This window comes from Aplidium turbinatum, chromosome 7 (genome assembly GCF_918807975.1).
Source record: "Aplidium turbinatum chromosome 7, kaAplTurb1.1, whole genome shotgun sequence".
NCBI classification, from domain to species: Eukaryota; Metazoa; Chordata; class Ascidiacea; order Aplousobranchia; family Polyclinidae; genus Aplidium; species Aplidium turbinatum.
In genome coordinates, this window is record NC_137478.1 from 5,189,832 (window position 1) to 5,211,418 (window position 21,587).

Consider the following 21,587-nt stretch of genomic DNA (forward strand, 5'->3'; position numbering starts at 1 on the left):
GAACAGTTCATTTACTCACATAAACTGTTAGGTTTGGTGGCTGTGCTTAATTTACTTCCATCTACATGTAAACTGTAAATCTACATGGTATTCATGTCTTAAACTATTGTGGTTTTGCTTCTTTTTCTGCTTGTTGGTCTTGTTTCCGTACTCTATTTTAAGCACATCGTCATTGTTGGATTCCGACAAGGAAAAATAAATTTGATTGAACTAAATTATTATAAAAATAGTAAATAAAAAAGCTAGAATTCTAGCATTTCCGTGGCTTGTGATGTTTTCTGATTTTTTTAGAAACTTTTAAGTAGATACATGTTTTAAGTTAGCAATTGATTAAAACAAATCTGGCAAAGCTGTTACCATGATCAACTTCTACGCTTTCTTCTTCATATTCTTCTTCATTTCGCTTCCACAAGGAAAAACACAAGATGGTAAGTTTACCATGACGCATGTTTACATTTAAAACGTGTTTCTCTTTTTTGTTTATGAACTATTACTAAACCAATGCACTTATCTCTAGCTACTGCATCATTACTAGATGTGCATGCATACCTTTCAAAAATGTGATTAAATATCATATAATTTAACTCTTAGTTCTTGCTGTGTGAGCTTTTAAAAGGTCAGGTGTCGGCATAAAGGAGCCACTCGTCAGTTTGAACGGGGTTGAACAATGTCATGGTTAAATTGTTTCGTAATGCAACAGCGGACATTTTACAGCGCCTGCATTTTTTCTTGTTTTTATGTGACATTTACGATGAGAGTAAGCCATTGTCCCTATTTAAATTATTGCAATCGAATCTTTCACTAAGTATGTCATGTAATTCCGCCTATTAACCCATGAAGAATTACAAATACCGATGACAATGAAATACGTCGTTAGCTTCAAGCAGGTAAAAACGTAAAAGTCAGTCTCAACTTTAATTCGAGTATCGGGGGATGAGAAGATAAGGTTTTCATAAAACTAAGCCTATGGCACTAACAAAAGTAGGATGGCCAGTTTCTTTCTCTTGGCCCTTTTTCCTATAGCGACTACGCCCACCCAATTTAGTACAACTTGGGTGGAGGTGACGTTGTTTTTCAACAACCAGCTTAAGCTAGGAGTCGAACCAGGATTGCATAAGAAAGCGAGCGCCTTATCAGCTTCGCCATCCCGCCATGGTCGAGCAGGTACCCCGTGACAGAAAAAGAGCACTTTATTTGATTTTGGGTTATAGCCAGCACCGGCGAATTATCTTATGTTAGCAATTTAATATATTCCCCGCAGGCAGAAAGTGTTGAACTGGATGTCTACAATTAGGTTACTGGATTTGGAAACAATAACTAATTAAAATTATTTCGAAAAGTTATTTCGGGACATGTGGCAAAGTAATGGGCGGGACATGTAGCAAGAATTACAAATGGGCTAAAATAACCACAAAGAAGACATCAAGAGATGTGAAAAAAAATAGAGGGAGACCGAAAATAAGATGACCGGATGACATCGAAGAAAATATTGGCATCATCTGAATGAGAACAGCAAATGACAGAATGATGTTGAAACATAGGTGGGGGTCATCTGCCAGCAGTGGCATGACTGGCTGATGATGATGATCACGAAACGTTGTTTCTCAGCTTTTGTTTGCTTTCGGTCCTGTTTGCTCAAAAAGTAAAAAAGTAAGGTAAAAAAAACAAGGGTACAGGAAGGGCGAGTGAGTTGATACGAATGTCAGTTGATACACCCGAAAGCAAACAAAAGAATTTACAAAATATACTAATCAATACATGATATAATGTCCCACTAGACTTGAAAATTTTAAACTTTATTCGCATTTACTTTTTGCAAAGCGAACAAGCGTGAAATCTGTATCAACTGACCAGTCCTTTCCCTACAACCTTTTGCTTGTTAAGTTTTCACCATGGTTTTGACAAACGTTACCACTGGGTCACAATGCTATTGTTACGTTTATAATTTACAGAATTTCCTTTGTATGGAGATATTAATTTCTCATATGACACATTTTGCAACGAGATTTCTGATTCTACAAACGCCAGTGACGAAATCTTATGGATGAGTGATTGTGTTCTAAATGGCTATAGCACAGTGACGTAAGTTCCTTTCAAAACAAATAACCTTAAACTATGCTGTATGTTCTTGAAACATTGAGCCAAAACTAAAAATATCATCTAACATATTGCTTGAAAAATATGTTGATTACGTAAACACCAACGTTGTGCACTGCACTAGCTACTAACATGTAAGGATTTTGCATAACTTGCTTCCTCACACGCACAACGAAGATATACAGTAGGTTGGTTAGTTTTGAATCTTTATCATCGGAATGACAAAGTTGTTTGATAGGTTATGCCCCGCAGTGTCGCATACTTGTACAGGCTTTGAACCACTGACGTAGGGTCGGTCACAGAGATTGACAAGCGAAAGTTCCGATTGTTTTATGTAAATTATTCCATTCACTTGGTGCTGCTGAATGGAGAGCAGTCCTGAAGTGCATTGCTCAAGCGCATACCCCATATCATTAACCGTTAACATTCATCTAGGTATCGTAGTTAACTAATAGATTTAGCATATTTAATTACTATATATAGGAGCCTGGTGGTGTTGTTTCTGGTAATAATAATAATTTGTGTTTTCATATAGCGCAATAGGCTATCTATTGCAGACATGGGTTGCTCCTTAGCGTTTTATAAAAGTAGTGTCAGTGCAGCCGTGTAAAAGCACAGCTGATTTTTATTCTGGTACATTAAAGTTAAGTATCGTAGCTTACTTTACAATATAGATATTAACGGCCTGTTTTAGCCTGATGCTGCGAGTTTCCTGTGGTAATAGCGGATTGCACTAGGTTTTGGAACACAGTTCCATAGTCATGTGCTATGACGAATGGTGTTGAAGTCAGTGAGTCGTTGTTTTATGTGGCTCGTCTGTTTGGGTTGAGGCTGCTATCTGTTGAGTACAGCATCAGACTTAAACACTAAACAGGTCGTTAATATCTACATTGTGAAGTAAGCAACGATCATGCGGCCAAAAGGAAACTCAATCACTTTACAGAAAGCAGCTTCAGGATTACCACAACACTCGCAGCATCAAGCTAAAACAGGTCATTAATTTCTACATTGTGAAGTAGCCTAAACAACAATCATGCCGCTAAAAGCGAAACTCAATCTATTAAGTATTGTAGTTCACCACCACCTACATGCAGCATGTTTAATTACTCGAAGTCTTATGGTGGTGTTTCTTACATTTGTATATTTGTGGTGTAACAAACTGTAAATTATTTACTACATTTTCATAACATCCGCAACGATGGAATTTCCATTACTTTTGGGAGAGCGAGTCAAAGATGTAAAAAGTTTGAAACGTTTCAGCATTAAATTTCATAGTTAGTAAAATTATGTTTCCTTCATTGCAGTAGGCTAAACACTAACACTAGGAGAACCTAAGCTGTGCGAACCATATTGCTGAGTTATATAGGCTATAGCATCCGTACATCAATCAAATATTTTGCAGGTGTGAAGTCACTTCTATGTCCTCGACCAGAAATTGCACAGTTAACCACAACAAATTTTGCAAATATTCCAAACAGAATCCTACGGGTTTGATTGACTATTGCAAGCTGGCCTGTCCTATTTACTACCGTTGTAAATCTGGCGAATGCCTGGAAAGATCTACAGTTTGCGATGGGAATGTATGCGGGGGGTGCGATGAAGACGACGAATGGAAAACGGGGATAGGTTTTTCATGCGTAAGAAACGGAGAGGTGTGCCGACTTCCCCAGCAACTTTTATGGGACAATATAAAAGATTGTGATCAGGGGAATGATCTTTGTTATACAACCAAACTAAACATCAGTGATTCAAGGTAAATGTAGGATAGCCTACATAGTTAGATCACAAAAAAAGTTAAACTTCCATTTATTATTTAATAGTCTATATGCTGTAACAAATAACTAGCATTCATACCACTACAACCTAGTCATGATAAAAACGCTTGCCGTAAGTTAATTATCAAGTTTTTGACAGTTTTAGAAAACATTAGGCAAATCAACAAAAAATCAGGCTTAAAAAATAATGTTATAAAGAAAACGAATAAAAGATCTTTAATCTTATGTCTAGTATCTTGTAAATTCAGGGACTTGAGAGATCTCCCATTTACAATATTCGATGAATCTCTTTGCTTCATGTGCCTTGATGGATCTATGATTGTACCAAAAGAAAAAGTTTGTGATGGGATTTTCCATTGTTCGGATTTATCGGACGAATGCCTTTGTGAAGGAAAGGTGCCAGATTTGTGTGATAAAATTATCCTGAAAAACTCTTCAAAGTAAGTTGTACTAAATTTAAACTTAATTATAAACTATTTTAATAAGGACCTTCTGATGATCCTCCTTTAAGTGAAATAGGCTGTCAAGGGTTTAAATACTAATAACTATATTTGATCCAATTATAAACATATATTAGAATATATCAATAACTGTAGAATGTATCATTTAATTTTTCAATAAGGACAGCTGACCAGTGGCGTAGTCAAGGGAGGGTTTTGGGGGTTACAACCCCCCTTTGGCACGCGTGTGACGTCACGATATTGAGAACGTTGCTTTCAATCTCTTTATGCTTGAGAATGATGCTTTCAGTCTGAAAAAAAATTGCCTAATTTTAAACAAAACTGCATTAAAAGAGCGAGTTTTGCCAATACCAAACATTTCAACCAGGAATTAGCAACAAGAAAACATAGAGACTTAGATTTATTTCCGAAAAATGCCGAAGAAAACATGATCTTATCCTTTTGCTATGCCTCCGGACAGCCCCATTTTACAGGAATATTCATACCCACATTTTTGTTGAAAATGCTCTCAGAATGCACCAATTTCAAAGTAATTTTTCAAAAATTTTCTGGGAGAGGCCCCCCAGACCCCCGCCGCGGGGACGTCAATCCCCCCCCCCCTTTCAAAATTCCTGGCTACGCTACTGCAGCTGACCATTATAGTACTTCAACATAGGCCACGTTGTATTAAATTTCGGCTTAATACTGTAGCCTACATTTTGGTTGTTGTTTTTATTGTAATAATAGCCTATCATATTGATAAATTCTCTTTTCATGTACAAGATTTTAAATCTTTTGTTGTATAGCGCATTATCTTGTGCATTCTTTAAAAAGATTAAATTCCAGTAATTTCTTTTTGTGTTTAAAAGTTTTAGCTGAACTCTTTTATAGTTATTAATCGTAGGGATGTGAAATCAAAAGGGTTTTGTGTAGTAGGCAATCAGAGGTGTGCAAATCGTTGAAGTATTGCGGATCTGTGTGTTTACACCTCCCTGAGAATTAATCGGAAGGGGTTTTGGATATCGCTCCGGGAAATCGATATTGAGCTCTGAACGATGCTCACAAAAAAAAAACAACAACAACAGAAACAGTTAGCCTACAATACACGCCATTTTATAACTTCAATGTCTTGCCAAATTTAAACAAAAATTAAACTTGTTTTGCTATTGACACTCTGAAACAAATCAATTAAGTTACTTGTAATTTTGATACAGGCGTTATGCCTCAGCATCTTGCTCAGTTGGAAAAGTGGTTTGTGGAAATGGAACTTGCATTCCCCGTTCATCAGTGTGTGATTCGATCGGAGATTGCCGTGACAACAGTGACGAAAGGTAGAAAATTACTTTCTTATTACACGCCTAATCGTCACAAAGTTTCAAGTTTTTGTCATCCCAACTTCTTTAAACACAATTTTAGCCTACATGTAAGCTATTTTTTTGCCATGCTGTAGTTTATGAATCGAAAAATAGAGAAAATCGAAGAAAATGGCTAAAACTTTGGCTTAAAAAAAGGGTGTTTGAGCCTTCATTTAACAAGACAGCAATTGAACATATTTATTTTAATGTCACGCAACTGTCCAATTTGACTTGAGTTAATTTAGATGCAGTAGGCGGTTTAAACTTAGACTAGTTAAATCACCTTAACCAATCAACTTAGATTTTGAATAATTGACTTTATCGTTACAACTTAACTTGCGACTTAAGACAGTGACGTAGCTAGAAATTTTTTTTTGCCGTGATAAAATCAACTGTTGGAGGGTAAACATCATTCAACATGAATCATAATGCTATTAAAACGTTAAAAACATTGTTGTTTTGCTAGAAAAGATAAAATTTTTGGAAGGCGAGTGCCCTCAACCCCCCCACCCCCACCCTCTTGTGACTACGTCCCTGACTTAGGATACTCCAAGCTTTTAATAGGTCTGAACTGAATTTATTGACCTGACTTTGTAAGTGCTCGTTCAGGTTCAGTTACTGTCAAGGAACATTACGATGCAAAGATGGACTTGCTTCAAACAAAGAAGAAGATTGCAGGTAAAAATGAATGTTGTAGCTTATGCTGTATACAGTTACAATGCAAACCTCACGGCTTCAAATAATATTCAAATAGTAAAGAGTTGCATTAAGTTCAAATAGTAACCAGTTGCATTAAGTTCAAATAGTAACCAGTTGCATAAAGTTCAAATAGTAACCAGTTGCATTAAGTTCAAATAGTTACCAGTTGCATTAAGTTCAAATAGTAACCAGTTGCATTAAGTTCAAATAGTAACCAGCAGTTGCATAAAGTTCAAATAGTAACCAGTTGCATTAATTTCAAACAGTAACCAGTTGCATTAAGTTCAAATAATAACCAGTTGCATTAAATTCAAATAGTAACCAGTTGCATTAAATTCAAATAGTAGCCAGTTGCATTAAGTTCAAATAGTAACCAGTTGCATTAAGTTCAAATAGTAACCAGTTGCATTAAGTTCAAATAGTAACCAGTTGCATTAAGTTCAAATAGTAACCAGCAGTTGCATAAAGTTCAAATAGTAACCAGTTGCATTAATTTCAAACAGTAACCAGTTGCATTAAGTTCAAATAATAACCAGTTGCATTAAATTCAAATAGTAACCAGTTGCATTAAATTCAAATAGTTACCAGTTGCATTAAGTTCAAATAGTAACCAGTTGCATTAAGTTCAAATAATAACCAGTTGCATTAAATTCAAATAGTAACCAGTTGCATTAAATTCAAATAGTAGCCAGTTGCATTAAGTTCAAATAGTTACCAGTTGCATTAAGTTCAAATAGTAACCAGTTGCATTAAGTTCAAATAGTAACCAGCAGTTGCATAAAGTTCAAATAGTAACCAGTTGCATTAATTTCAAATAGTAACCAGTTGCAGAAAGTTCAAATAGTAACTAGTTGCATTAAGTTCAAATAGTAACCAATTGCATTAATTTCAAACAGTAACCAGCAATTGCATAAAGTTCAAATAGTAACCAGTTGTTATTGCATTTTTAAGGTGTCCTCAAATTCGGAGCAGCTTGTGCTCAAAGGAAACAATCATTCAATCAAGCATTGTTGGAAAAATCTGCGATGGAATAGGCCAGTGTATGCCTCACCAACGTATAGACTTGTTACATAATTTCACTACAACCCCAGTGATATGGCCCTCTGAGCTAACTGGCTACGCAGCAGATGAGTGTGAGGCAGTTTGTGCTCATCCCATCGATTCACTTTACAACTGCACTGCACCTTATCAAAGAGTTAATTTGTATGAAGAGTTCACAACGCCAGTTGTTTATGGAAAACCTCTTGTGAGTTACTTTGAGTGTGAGGTAAGAAAAGATTATGAAATGTTATATTTTAACGATGTTTGCATAACGTTGAAATTGCATTCAGCAACATTAAGTAGACTATCATTATATACTGTAGTTGTTTACATCCCGTACTTTTTTTAATATGCAGTAGACTATAAAAAGGGCGTTTGTCAACAGCACTTCAAATTTCACAATAATCAAAACTCCACCAGTTTTCCTTAATTAGATTGCCTTTTCCAATTAGGGTCATGCTGGCTGGAAGATTAGCATTCTCTTTAGATTTGCTTTACGTTATTATAAACTAAGAAATACAAATTTCCGTGCAAGTTGGAAAATAATTTGAACAAGTAGCCTCATCATCATTTGCCTGTATCTCCACAACGATCGATCGTCTATTGCTCTTATTAAATTTACAAAAGACTGACTTGTCCATGTTATTTTTGAAGATTTCCAGACGTAGACACCCCTAGTTCCTCTGCTGACTAAGAATTCGAGCCATCATTATCGAAAGTTCAACTTTTTTTTTTCAGTTTTAAAAAAATGGTATTACGATTCGCAATTGAATGGTTAAATAAATACTTGCTGCAAAGTAAAGATTCGAAACAAAAAATCAAAACAAACAAAAAAGGGATGGTAGTGAAGAAATTTAACTATTACTTTTGAATGGAAACCATACCCCATGATAACAGATTTATATTTATTGAGTTCCATTAAGGATAGGAGATCTCCTGATTACGAAGCAGCAGGCCAGCGATTCTCCATCAAGTATCAGTTCAGAGTTCAGTATTTTTGATGAAAAATGGATGGAGAATCAGCAGAGCCTTATTTGTGGCATATGCATTTTGCTCTACTAGTGTAGAGCATCATTAGTGCCTTATTCAAATAGAGTCTCATTATATTCAAATAGAATCATTCTATTTGAATAAGGCACTAATGATGCTCTACATTAGTAGAGCGAAATGCATATGCCATAAAGAGGGCTCTGCTGATTCTCCATCCATTTTTAATCAAAAATACTGAACTCCCATGATAACAGTGTAGATACCACAGTAACGACATAAGTCTTATAAGACTCTATCAGCTTTAAAAGATACTTTCTGAGTCAGGAGAAAAATGCAGACATTTCAAGCTACGTGGCTTTTGCGTCAACTGCACGTTGTGTTAATAGCTTTAAATTGCAAGATTGAATGACGCTGTTATTTTATTTCAGTGTTATTTTCCTGGTGCTACTCTATGTGATGGAAAAAGAGAATGCTTCAGTAGATTACCAGACCATGATGAGTTAAACTGTACTGATCGCTATTACTGTCAAGCAGGGAACCTTGTAAGCATCGCAATGGATCAGATTTGTGATGGAATTCCAGATTGTGATGATAAATCTGATGAGACAAAACATCGATGTACAGAAAGATTTCATTGTGAATCTCTGGAAGGATACAAGGTATGTTGGTAAATGTTGTTAATTTCAACGTTAGATAGATGGTTTGAAGATAACAATATAAAAGTTAGCTTATAAGCAAAGTTTACAGATATGAATATCTATCTTTTCTCTCACAGGCTATATCAATTTTGCCTAAGCTATGAATCAAAAGCTTTATTGTATCGCCTTGATTAAACAACCATGAAACTATAAGGTCGTACACCGATGCATAGCGCTCTCCCCCAAAGCGTGCATAGCGCTCTCCACTTTCCCCCAAAGCAGCATAAAGATAACAAACAAACAAAAAACAAAAAAACAAAACACAAGCCATTTGTTTGAAATCACCTACAATATCATAGGGTTTGCAACCTGCGATAAGCTAAGCCTTCTACTAATCATCATTGGGATTACGTCATGCATCACATGGAATATATGTGGTGTTTGGTAAATTATTGAAATATGTGGTTGGTGAATTTTTTATCGCGTGGTTGGTGGATTGCTAATCTATTTCTGTTTATCACAATCTAAAACAGAGAAGCAAAACAAAATTTCTGATAAACAATGTAAATAAAGTCCAAGCCAATAAATTAATGCTCTCACCATTAAATTGCTAAGCATGGTTTCAGTACATTCTGCATTGCTTCTTAGCAGTAGATATAATATAGGCTATAGCCACTTGTTTTCGGAGGTGTGTAAGTGTGAGATTGGTTTATGACATGCATTGTTGAGCGTTAACAGACGAATGTGGGTTAATTTTTATGCTCTGGGAGTGATTTCCAATGTGCTGAGGTGAACACGATTGCGGTTTACCCCACCGTACTTAGCATAAAACTTAAACTGCGGTACCCTTCGCATCACCTTTTGTTCTATTGCGTGTTTTTATACAATTTTTAGCAACATAAATTCAAACTCAGTTTGTTAGACAGAGTGGCACATGTCCTTTAAAGTAAGAAAATAAATTGGTGAGCAATGACCTACAAAAGTAAATCAAGTCATTGAACGTTGGCAAGACATACGCACAAACGAGCGCTTATTAATTTTTAAACACCATTTTTTTAAGTACAGTATTTACAATTAAAATTTAATGAGACCGTATGCCAATCACTTTATCCGTAATATTTGAATCTTTTCACCCCATGATTTTAATCTAACACGTCTGCAGCGTGTGGTCAGTGCAACATTACGTTGCTATGTGGTCAGTTAAACCTTAGCTTGCAAAACGGCTCGCGAAAACATTTAAGATAAATTCTTTATTTTAATTTATTCTTATTCTAAAACGTTATTTTTATTCTGCATAGAATTAATATTTTATTTACTATCGTCCGTTGTCATTGAGATAAGAATTGACTTGGCAAACTTTGCATTTCAACAAATTCATATTTATGGATATAAGCATTTGTTTTAGTTATCCCTGCTTACATCACATCTTCTCAAAATAGAAAATAGATCTGATATTTCGTTTGGATTTACAGGTTTCCATTAAAAACAGTTCTGTTTGTGACTTTCACATCAATTGTGACGATGGTTCTGATGAACGCGATTGCAATGACGAAAGATTTTATTGTGAGAATGGTGATCCAATGTTTGTTCAAAGCAAACGGGTAATTGCGATATTAAATTGACCAGCTTGGTTTAAGAAGGACTTAAGTCACAATTTTAAAATCTTAACTTAATCAATGCGTTGTGTAGCTTGATGGTCAAATTATCTTTTCGTTTCATTCATCAATGGGTTGATTTTATCTCACTCATCAGTACCGTATCCTCTGGTACGTAGTTTTTTTTTCTTTGATCACAACACAGTAACTTCATTTGTTTCAAAAAATTTGTTCTATGATTTAAATAGTTCATTAATTCCAATCTACAAACGTGCAACTCTTCCAGTTTATCAAATGAAGAAATTAAGAGCCCAAAGCAAAAAGAAAACAAATCAATAGTTTTTTTTTTATCTGCAGTCTAATCTTTCAAATCATTTGGTTAGGCTAACACTCACAACAGTATTTCAATAAATGTTATAATTTATGTTGAGGAACCAGTTTTCGTCCAATTGGACTCCTCAGCACAACCGAACCGAAACGAAAAAAATACAATAAATTGATATCAGTACAACTAGTCCAAAACAAACAAAAATTAGCATATTAATTACATAAAAGTCAATTAATGTTTAAACCTCCATTTCTTTTCTTTTTTCTTTCTTCATAGTTTTGGTAAATATGCCAAATGCAGAAAATATTGCAATAATCAAATTGACCTTGTCCGTACGTGTAGTTGTGAACAGTAGAATAATGCAAATACAATAACTCAAATAATTTACTCAGCAAGCAGGATTAAGAAATGCTTATGTCGGTGAAACCTATAACAAACGCTTTTAGTTCTTCTTCTAGAGCTCAAACTGTAAACTTATGTTCAGAAAATGTTTCAAAACCAGTCTAGCTATTGAAAAGTTTAGTATCTCAAAGTCGATAAAACTATTTAAAAAAAAAATAATAATTAGCCTAATAGACGAATTTGCATAATGGTCTGAATTTTTATCCTACAGTGGAAAAACATTATTTTAAAGTTTCTGAACCTTTTAAATTTCTAAAAAAATTTCTACTGCCATCTTGTAACGGAAAAAATAATCAAAGAAGCAAAAAAAATTTTGTGGAAATTGTTGACACAAAAACATGACATTTCAATTATTGAGTTCTTGATGTCTTTTCTGAATGTTATTTAGTATCCATTGGCAAATGTAATGAGATGGTTTGATATGGCGACAAATATTCGATTTCATCTCACCAAAACAACTCGCAAAGTTGTTGAGAAAACATTTAAACTTAGGACTGTTATGTAAGTCATAGCCTATCATAAACATTTGTAAACTCGCAAACTACAAACTTGAGGACATGCTAACAACCACTAATGTTGTGTTTCTCGGCAGTCGAGTGTAGCAGGAACTCAGCGATAGACACGTGTTTCGCCCATCAGGCTGGGCTCATCAGTACCGCACCACTAGTTCCTGCCACATAGTTCTCAACCGCTGCTTTTGTCAGCTCGCTGTTCTATAGTAAGTAGTCAGGTAGTGCTGACGCCAGGAAGATCGCTCCTTTTCAACAACCACTAATGTTCTCGGGAAAACTATAGTTTTCAATGGCGCATGGAATTCATGCTTGTTTTGTTCATGCAAATGCAATACTTGTTTATCTGAAATATGTATTTTTTATTTCTGTGACCTATTCGTAACCTATGCAGATCACAAGTTAAAAATAGTGATTTAATTATCATGATAACACATCAATAGTTTTTTTCTGAAGTGTAAACTTTCAAATCATTTGGCTAGGCTAACACTCACAACAGTATTTCAATAAAAACTTATAATTTATAATTGGAAACCGCGGTTTTCGTCTAATAGGACTCATCAGCGCAGCTGAATCGAAACGAACAATTTATAATATAAACTAATAGCAGTAGGCTACAACAAATCAGTAGATCACCTATTTGAGGAAGTGTTTTAGTACCAGATCGCTTTTTCCGGTTAACTTTTCCATTTTTGATTTAATTATTATGCATTAAATTGAATATTTGTAACAATACTTTTATTTAAACTAATCCTTCAATTTGTTTTTATTTTTTTGAAACCCAAAAGAAACGATAATGTACAAATAAAATAGAAAAACAAAACAAACAAAAAGAAAAGGTAGCTAAATCGTAATGATTTAAGACGTATCGTGCACAAGATCTAATTATGTGGTATGTGTTTTGATGAATATAACTAGACACAAACACTAATTTATTGTAGTAATGCGTTCTAACAAAATTGTTTTATCACCACAAGTCCAGGATAAAATCATTAGCCTACCTATACTTTTGTTAATATTCGTTAGTCAACTTTTCAGATGTTTGATGGTCGAAAAGACTGTAGCGACTTGAGCGATGAGTGTCCAACACAATCTGAGGCTACAAACGAAGATGTTTTTTCATCGCGATATGAGTTGATAGCAAACCCAATTTTAAGAGCACTTGTTTGGATAATGGGTATCCTTGCAATAACAGGAAATGCGGTGAGCGACAATACGCTGCAGATTTGATACGAAACAATTCATGACTTTACTGGTAAAACCTTGGAATTCTGGAATTTTTCTTATTACACTGAAATTGCAGTGAACTGACCAAACTCAAGTTAAAAGTACTTTTTTAAATCAATGTTTAACCTATCCCATGCAATACCTATATTACATTTTAAGAATTGCTGCTAGATGATAAACTGATTACTGATTAAAACCTTGTATTGCTGAATCTTACCGAACACAGCTAATGGGATTTGAAAAGTCTCATAATTTAACAAAGTTAAGTATCTAACAACGATACCCTCGTGATGATAAGAGGCTGCATGCAGAAAGTTGTAAAGTGATTTAGTACCTTGTTAACATAATATCTGAAGCATTTTCAGTATTCATTGCAAAATAAGTAAGATATAGGACTAAATATGTAGGTGTCTGCTCAATGATCCAAATATAATTTTAGAATAGCCAGAATATATTTTTTTGATAATAATAATTAATATTTTGTTGTGATGTTTCTAATGAAAAATCCTTCTATCGTTTGTGGCTTAAACAGCTAATTTCTTTACCAGGTAGTCATTGGTGGACAAACAAAGGCATTGAGAAAGCTGATACAAAAAGGAGGTGCAGCCCCAATGAGAACTAACCTTCTGTTGGTTTTGAACCTAGCTGTAGCGGACGGACTAATGGGCGTGTATCTAATTTTCCTTGGAATTGCTGGAGCTTTGTATAGTGGAGAGTTTTGTTTGCATAGCCTCAACTGGCTGTCGAGTAACACATGCACGCTTATGGGTGTGCTAGTTGTGTTATCCAGTGAAACGTCTGTCATCACCATGGTATTTTTGACATCATTCCGATTGTACGCTGTATTGCAGGTAGATATACTCATTTCTCATTCGTATAGGCTAAGTTACATTATAGTATATTTCCATTTTGTTTTCGACCTTGGTCCTGTTGTGAAATGGTCACCGCACCAGTAATATTTATTAAAATTTTAACTGCTTTAAAAGATCTGAAGGCCGAGTTTTTAAAAACAGATAAAGGTCTTGAACATGAAATTTGCAAAAAGAACAACGCAGTCACACGCTCAGTGCTAAACTCGTCTTTTTGTCAGAGTTTTTCCTTTGTAAAAAGCCGTGGCCCTCAAGGGATTAGCTGCAGTATTGTGATACAGTAGTTAAAAATTTCAAACAAAGTAAGTCAAAAACTCACCTCCAATAAGCTGTAGTAATTCAATTGAATTCAATTTAATTTTCTTTGTCGGCAAACAACAGCAATGATAAAGTTACTAATAGTTTACTGGAACAAACCAACAAAAGGTAACGGCGGCAAAACCACAGAAGTTTAAAACGTGCATAACAACGTGGTGTGTGGTGTTTAAAAGGATCAAGACTTGCAGCCACTAGGTTATGTAACTATGTAACGTATGAACACGCACACAGAGTAACAGTAATTGTATTCAACTGTCGACGAGACGACAGCGGCTATGAAGAAGAAGTGAAGGTTTCTGTGACAACACAGCAACAACAAACGATTAACACGCAATGATACCATGATACCATGATGATGACAATAATGATGCATGATACCAAAGCAGGACAACCAGTTTAAAATATGGCTTGGTGGCAACACCTCAACATATTAACACAGTAACACACTTATTCTAATTCAACTAAAAAACAGCAGCACCGAAATTAGATCGCATTCACTATCAGTGGCTATCTAGTTGCTGTAAACGCTAAACAAAACTCAATCTCAAATCAATCCCATCCACAAACTTGAAAAAAAAAAAAGATTTTATCTAAAAAAAAACAGATTAGCCAAAAAAAAATGTTTATAATAGAAGCGGGCGGTGCTGATCTGCGCCCTGACATTGTCCTGCAACGCCCTGACGGTGTCACGGTTGTATGTGACGTCACTTGCCCGTTCGACTACGGCGCGGATTCCCTTCGAAAAGCCGCCGACAGGAAACACGACAAGTACGGCGAGTTATGTGTAAACATATTGGAAGACAGGAAGCGCCCTTGCAGGGACGTCCTGTCACTTCCGTTCGTCGTAGGCTCCCTCGGGAGCTATGCTCCGTTGAGCTCTCGGGCTTTGGCGGCCTTGGGTGTTCCTGCTCGTGGGGTAGCAGAGGTGGCTAGAAAAGTGGCCTCCCTCTCAATCGAAGGTTCCCTCCGTGTCTGGAAAGCTTGGAACGCCGGGCTCACTCGTGGAGGGGCTACGTCATAGAAAAGACGATTCCAGCGATCAGAAGCTCAATTCCCCAACAGCAGAAGCTCTGCAGTAAGCATCCGAGCGCGCAAGACAGCAAACCTCAAAACCCGCCAGTAGTTGTGTGACGTCATAGTATGTTAAATCCATTGTTTCATTATCAATTTACCTGTAAACAATTGTCGTTTCATCAGCATGCTGCAGCTCAATGAAGAATACAATCATCATCAATAAAATAAAATAGCAATATATGAATTAAGTATATATTGCATATCGTGAATGGACTCGTATCATCATCAATGACGTAATATCATTAACAACACTGGATCTGTATTTTCATATTTCAATATTTTACATTATCACACACTATCTTCTCCCGATATGCTGCTCTTTCCCGCTCAGATCAACCTCGCGTTGCTTTTAACTCATCGATAATCATGATTTCCCGATCAACTCGATGCAACCTCCAAAGTTTCATCCCACTATTCTATATTTTTCCTGGTAACGTAGCCTAGTCATATCTACGCTTCGATCGCTAGTCCCCCCGACCCATCTGGGCGAACCTGCCTCAACGTCTGGCCAGTGCACATCCGTGCTCGTTGGTTCAACGTCAACACTTTTTCGGTAGGTAAAACATACAATATATTCCCACTTACCATCTTTTTTTTTACACCAATTAATTGAGCCTTTGCTCCAGATTTTATATAATTTTCGTCTCCCACGAGTATTCAAATCGTCCTTGTAGCTAAGCTTCTCTTCCTCGTGGGAGACCCCAAAGTTTATCCGCTCTGCCTACGGGCAGACCGGGTATAGGAGTCAAACGTACCTGTGTTACGGTCACGTGATGGAGACGTGGGCGCTGCCTGGCTTTATAAAACTTCTGTCGCCCGGCCCGTCGTGAGCTGACCTTTTTGCGTTTGCAGAAAGCAAATCCCGTCTCCCTGGCCCGTTCCGCCATTCTAACTTTTGCGGACGAGTCGCACAAAAATCTCGATCCACACTTTCCTTCCACAGGTACCTAGACTCCCCAGCCTGGCCCCCGCGACCTAAGCTGGTGGACTTCCCTTCCGGGTGCATCGCCACCCCATAATCACGCCGCTCCCCGCCTCCACGGGGCGTGGCAGGCCGGTTCTTTAAAGTCTCTGACCTGGCTATGTTTATTGTGTTCTTCTCGCCGTGTCAATTATTTTGTACTCGTGCGTCGTTGACCAAAATAAAACAGTTCATCATCAGTAGAAAAGCTTTGAGATGTCTAGTACACTTTCTGAGCTCTTTAAATTTTGTACTACACATCGACTATTCAAATACATTTCATTCTACAGCAGTTGTTTTCTGCAAGTCTGTTTGTCCTTGGAGTCATTTTTCATAACGTTGATGGCAAACGCCCTCCTTTACTTCGTTCACCAATTTTGTTTTAGGCTCCCAGGTTCCCAGTTTTGCCCCGCTCTTTTCATGGTCGGTTTTGCTATCAACAAATCTTTTACAAAACTAATGATACTCACTCAGCAGAGCAGTCTGATAAAACTGCAATTGAACTTGACTGAAAGTCATTACTGGTAGCCTACTCAAACTGGAAACTGAATGCTTTATTTGTGATCAGGAGAGGAAACTAGCTTGTAGCTTTCAAATCAGACAAAATTTATTTTAGATAGGCTATATTTTGTAGCGAAATAATTACTTAAAATGGTTAATTCAGTTCGCGATTCCTATAATTTTATGCAAAATCAATAGATATTTAAGAAAAGTTAAAAATGCAGAAAAAAAAACAGATATCAACGTTTAAAAAAAAACTGAAAAACCCAGACGGGTAGCAAAAAACCCAAATCTGGCTTTAAAAACCCGGGAATGGAAGCCCTGATCTCAATGAACAAAGAGACCTAGTAACGAACTCAGATGAGATTATGATGTAACCATCACATTACACCTTCAGGCAAGACAACACGAGTTGCCATTTAAGGAATTCGAATTTAGCTGGTGACATATAAAAAGGAGGCCGACAAATACGACGTAATAGGCTAGCAAAAATCCAACATGATATAAAATGTAGGCTTCAAAATGCAGGATTTTTCTCTGCTTTGTAGCAAAACTTTTATTCAACTTCTCGACATGTCAGAAATAACAACGGAGATTAACGATCCATTTAAAGGAAGTTCTCGCTACTACATAGCATGGTGCACAGTAATTCATAGAGGTCAACTTATTAGATTCAGTATATCCTGTTAACAATGTTTGTAACACATTAATGATGCAAACAAGCTTCTACAAAGTAACAGTTATGAAAAAATAATGTTTTTTTCAGCCATTTCAAGCATCTAACAAACCAACGAAGTTGACGGTGATTATTCTGATGATGGTGTCATGGGGCATTGCGTTCGTTTTGGCTTTGCTTCCCCTTTCCAAAAGTAATCAGCATTTGTTCTCAAACAAGGCTGTGATTGCTGGAAATCCATTCTTTGAAAATGCTACAGTGACTTTTGATTCTGCGAAGATATGGTCTGAAAAATTGATCACATTTCATCCAAGATATGTCAACGCCACTAACCACAAAATCACGCAAATTCGTGAATCCACGTCTTGGCATGAGCTGCAAAATATATTGGCAACCAAAAATAGTTCCACTGTTTTGAATGTTACAAGTTATTTGGGGTAAGTAAATGTTACAATTAGGTGTTAATCATGATCCTTGACCAAAGCAAACTCTACCCCCCCCCCCCCCCCTTTATTTCGAGCAAACATTTTTACAAGCACTGTAATGCTCAAAATCTTATGTTGAGAGAAGAGGTTTTGAATTTCATTGGGCTAATGTAATTTAATTGAAATTTTGACGTAGGCCTATAGTTGACATTAAAGGAATGCCATTTACAGCATTTTTGAGGCTAAATGAAGAAGAAAACATTCTGATTTTAAACATTGGCATAGTATTTGTATGTATGCTGTTTTGTTTAGTTGGACCAAAACAGATTACTTGGATATTGCATTTTGTTTAGATATTACAGCGCTAGCAGTGTTTGCATTCCGCGACTGTTTGTGACAACACAAGATAAAGCGTGGCAATTTACCCTATCAATCTCCCTCTTTAACTTTATGGCTTTCTCATACGTCCTCATAGCATACTGCTTTATTATGTATCTATCAAAGAAACAGGACAGACAGAGAGCTAGAATCGTTTCTCGAAACAGTCAACAAAAAAAAAGGATGGAAAGTAAGTCCAAACGTAGCGCTCTAATACAAAAAGTAATCATATAACTTACTCTATCTCCATGTATTCTATCGCCTATTTATCATCATCATCATTATCCTGCCAAACATCCATACCTAGTCTTCTCCACTGTTCAAAGGTGGTAAAAGCAAAGCCCCTTGGCCCTTGTAGTGACGAAGAACTTTCAAACGAAAAAGAATTATTAAGATATTTAATACGAAGAGAAATATTAATGTTACAGCTTGTTGGTTGTTTGGTTTTGAATCTTTATCTTCGGACTGACAAAGCCTTGATTGGTTATTTCTTGTAGTTTCACGTGTACTTGTAAAGGCTTTTGACGCAGGGCCGGTTACGGAAATTGACAGAGTAAAATTTCCGATTGCTGAAGTCTTGTTGCCGGAGAATTATTCCATTTATTAGGTGCCACTGAATGGAAAGCAGTCCTTAGAATGAGTTGCTTAAGCGTACACACGGAAAGTCGAACCAGCTCCGCTTGGTTTTGAAGCTTCTTCGTTCACGAAGTCACACGCCAACCAACTGAGCTATTGGAGTGGCTAAAAGTGGATTTGGTGGCAGTCGATTATTGGAAATTTATAAAGGATTACACTTAACACAATGTGCTATTGTAGCCCTTTGTGACATAACTGTGCTTGAGGCAAGTTTGATACACTTAAAACCAGGGCTTTGGAGCAGGCGTAAATGTTAAGTTGCTCCAGCTCCGGAGCTCTCTTTTGTCATAAATTAGCTCCAGCTCCTGCTCCGGAGTTTATTGATACCACTGCTCCGGCTCCAGCTCCAGGCTCCCAAAAGTGCTTTCATTAAAATAATGACGACATATCAATTTAATTTCTAAACCTTGAAATTGCCTGCACTCAACTGTTGCTAAAATATGGCACAACTTTATGAAATTTAAGGAACTTTCATCAAAATGTCATACAGAACTGTGTTTCAAAACATATTCGTTAAATCGACGTTTGATTAAGCAAATAATTTCTTAATTTTGTGAAGGGTTGCTGTTAAATTATACGAATGTAGCCAATAGTAGTAGCATCTTATGAAATACATCGGAGCCGGAGCTATTTTTCAAACAACTGGATCTAGCTCCAGCTCCACTTGAATTTCACATAGAGTTCCGGCTCCAGCTCCGTTGAAAATGCACGGCCCCGGGGCTCCAGTTCCTTACTCCGGTTCCGGCTCCAAAGCCCTGCTTAAAACTACGACTTTTATTTCTAGCCCACATGATACAATGAAAATGAAAATACAAGAAAACTTTTTATAGCACCAAAAAATATTTAAAGCTCAACTAATGAAAAAAAAACAGAAGTAGGCTACTGAAGTTTGTAATTATGTTTCTCATACGTTTCACAAAGGAGAGACAGCTTGAATTGCTGGCCATCAAATAAAAATTTGCAATGTATTGACAAGTGATCTTCGACTTATTCTTTATTTCAAGTTATGTCACAATAAAACAAAAGTCATTCACAAAAGTTGAAATCCAACGCAGTATGGGATGGGATTAAACATAAAAAACATTGTATTTCAATACATTTTAAATAGCACAATCAAAATGTTGTCAGAGTAAGCCAATTAATTAGTTCCTTCTACTAAAACAACTGGGCTACAGCTCCTGGAATGTTACATACGAACCGTCACTAATAGTGGGCTACCATTTGGATTTTTTTCAATGTTGTACCAAAAGAATCAAAAGTCCCAACGCTCATAAAAATAATAAAATGATGTTGTAGCGCCCGAGCACTCTCTCTGACGTCACGTGCGCTGGAATCCACTTGATTTGTACAAATACCGCGGGCTTTTAGCGCAACCCCGCGTCTCGCTTAGAAATCTAGAAAATTGAATTTAGGGAATTGTAAGCAATGAACTTTTGGAAGAATGCCTAATCGCATTCTGACTAGTGCTTCATGGACACGTAGATTTGTCGCTATGTTACATTGTATGGTTGTGTACAGCGCTTGCAATGCTCACAGTAGCGCTTTCCCAATCAAGACTAGGATCCTTCTTCAGCAACTAACTTATAAATATGATTCCTGGCTGACTTTTGTTACTTAGTCTGACTTAGCGGCATTCAGTTTTATTCAGAACAATGCTTAATTTTTAACCTTGTAGGACGACAGCGTATTGTACTGAGTTCTGATGGTGGAATCGTTAGTTGTTCTGGTGTTTTCATTTGGTGTTCTTGTTGGCTTCTGTCGTTCAGCGCTACTCAGTTAAAATAAGTCAATAAACGAATCAATAGTGAAGACATCGAGTCCCGGTCACTCCTCGCCATTCAATCATGCCCAGGAGTGTCGCCGTCCTATTGACGGCTGTGTATGGGCGGGCATGCTAATCAGCAGCGTCCGCTACAGTGTTATTCAATATGTTCAGTAATCGTTATTAAAACAATCTTTACCTACAACTAGGTCTAGCAATGATTTGTATGTTTGTTACAGCGATGCAAAGAAAAATCCTTCGTTTGGTGATCACAGATTTTTGCTGCTGGGTTCCGATTTCTGTTATGGCTTTTGCTTATTTCAACAACGTTTCTATTTCAAGCGTGGCCTACGTAGTGACAGCCATTGTACTGTTGCCCATCAACAGCGCCTTGAATCCAATTCTCTACTCATCCTTTGTTGAAAAATTGACAAAGAAGCTCCGCAAAAGGTGTAAGGAGACACTCTTACACGCGCTCTACAGTCACTGACGTTGTCTCGGAATCTAAACTTTGAATCACAATCGCTAAACACGTCAAAAGCAATCACTATCAACAGATTTCATTATTTAGCCAGTGTGTTTTGTGCACGTTATTATAATGTAATAAGTCTTTGATAAACTAATGAAACATACCAGACATGATAATAAAACTAAACCACCACATAATCTGCTCTACAAATTCGTGAAACGAGATTGATTTTAAATCTTTACCCTCAGACTGACAAAGCCTTGATAAGTGATTCCTAGTTGTTCCAGTTACGGAGCTATCGGGGTGGATATGAAATTGGAATTGAAAGTGGATATGGAATTCTATTGTGACGCCTAATGGAGAGCAGTCCTGAAATGCGTTGCTCAAGTGCACTCGCCAAAAGCGAAATCAGCGCCGCGTGG

General features: G+C 36.7%; 1 protein-coding gene across 1 annotated transcript; it reads left to right on the top strand.

The window, feature by feature from the left end:
* The first annotated feature begins 358 nt into the window (after positions 1-358).
* LOC145773680 (uncharacterized) lies at positions 359-21,304 on the top strand. Its single transcript, XM_082584816.1, has 14 exons — positions 359-428; positions 1,953-2,082; positions 3,500-3,850; positions 4,121-4,312; positions 5,527-5,643; positions 6,277-6,345; positions 7,318-7,633; positions 8,826-9,056; positions 10,508-10,636; positions 12,908-13,072; positions 13,645-13,947; positions 17,586-17,932; positions 18,274-18,488; positions 20,936-21,304. The coding sequence occupies exons 1-14, from the start codon at positions 359-361 to the stop codon at positions 21,184-21,186; spliced, it is 2,886 nt and encodes a 961-aa protein (XP_082440942.1). The 3' UTR covers positions 21,187-21,304.
* Positions 21,305-21,587: the final 283 nt, after the last annotated feature.

Excerpts from the sequence above, each read along its gene's own strand:
- LOC145773680 (XM_082584816.1), top strand. The coding sequence starts at position 359 with ATGATCAACTTCTACGCTTTCTTCTTCATATTCTTCTTCATTTCGCTT. Across the intron at positions 3,851-4,120 it reads CTAAACATCAGTGATTCAAG|GGACTTGAGAGATCTCCCAT; the intron begins GTAAATGTAGGA and ends TTGTAAATTCAG. Across the intron at positions 13,948-17,585 it reads GATTGTACGCTGTATTGCAG|CCATTTCAAGCATCTAACAA; the intron begins GTAGATATACTC and ends TGTTTTTTTCAG.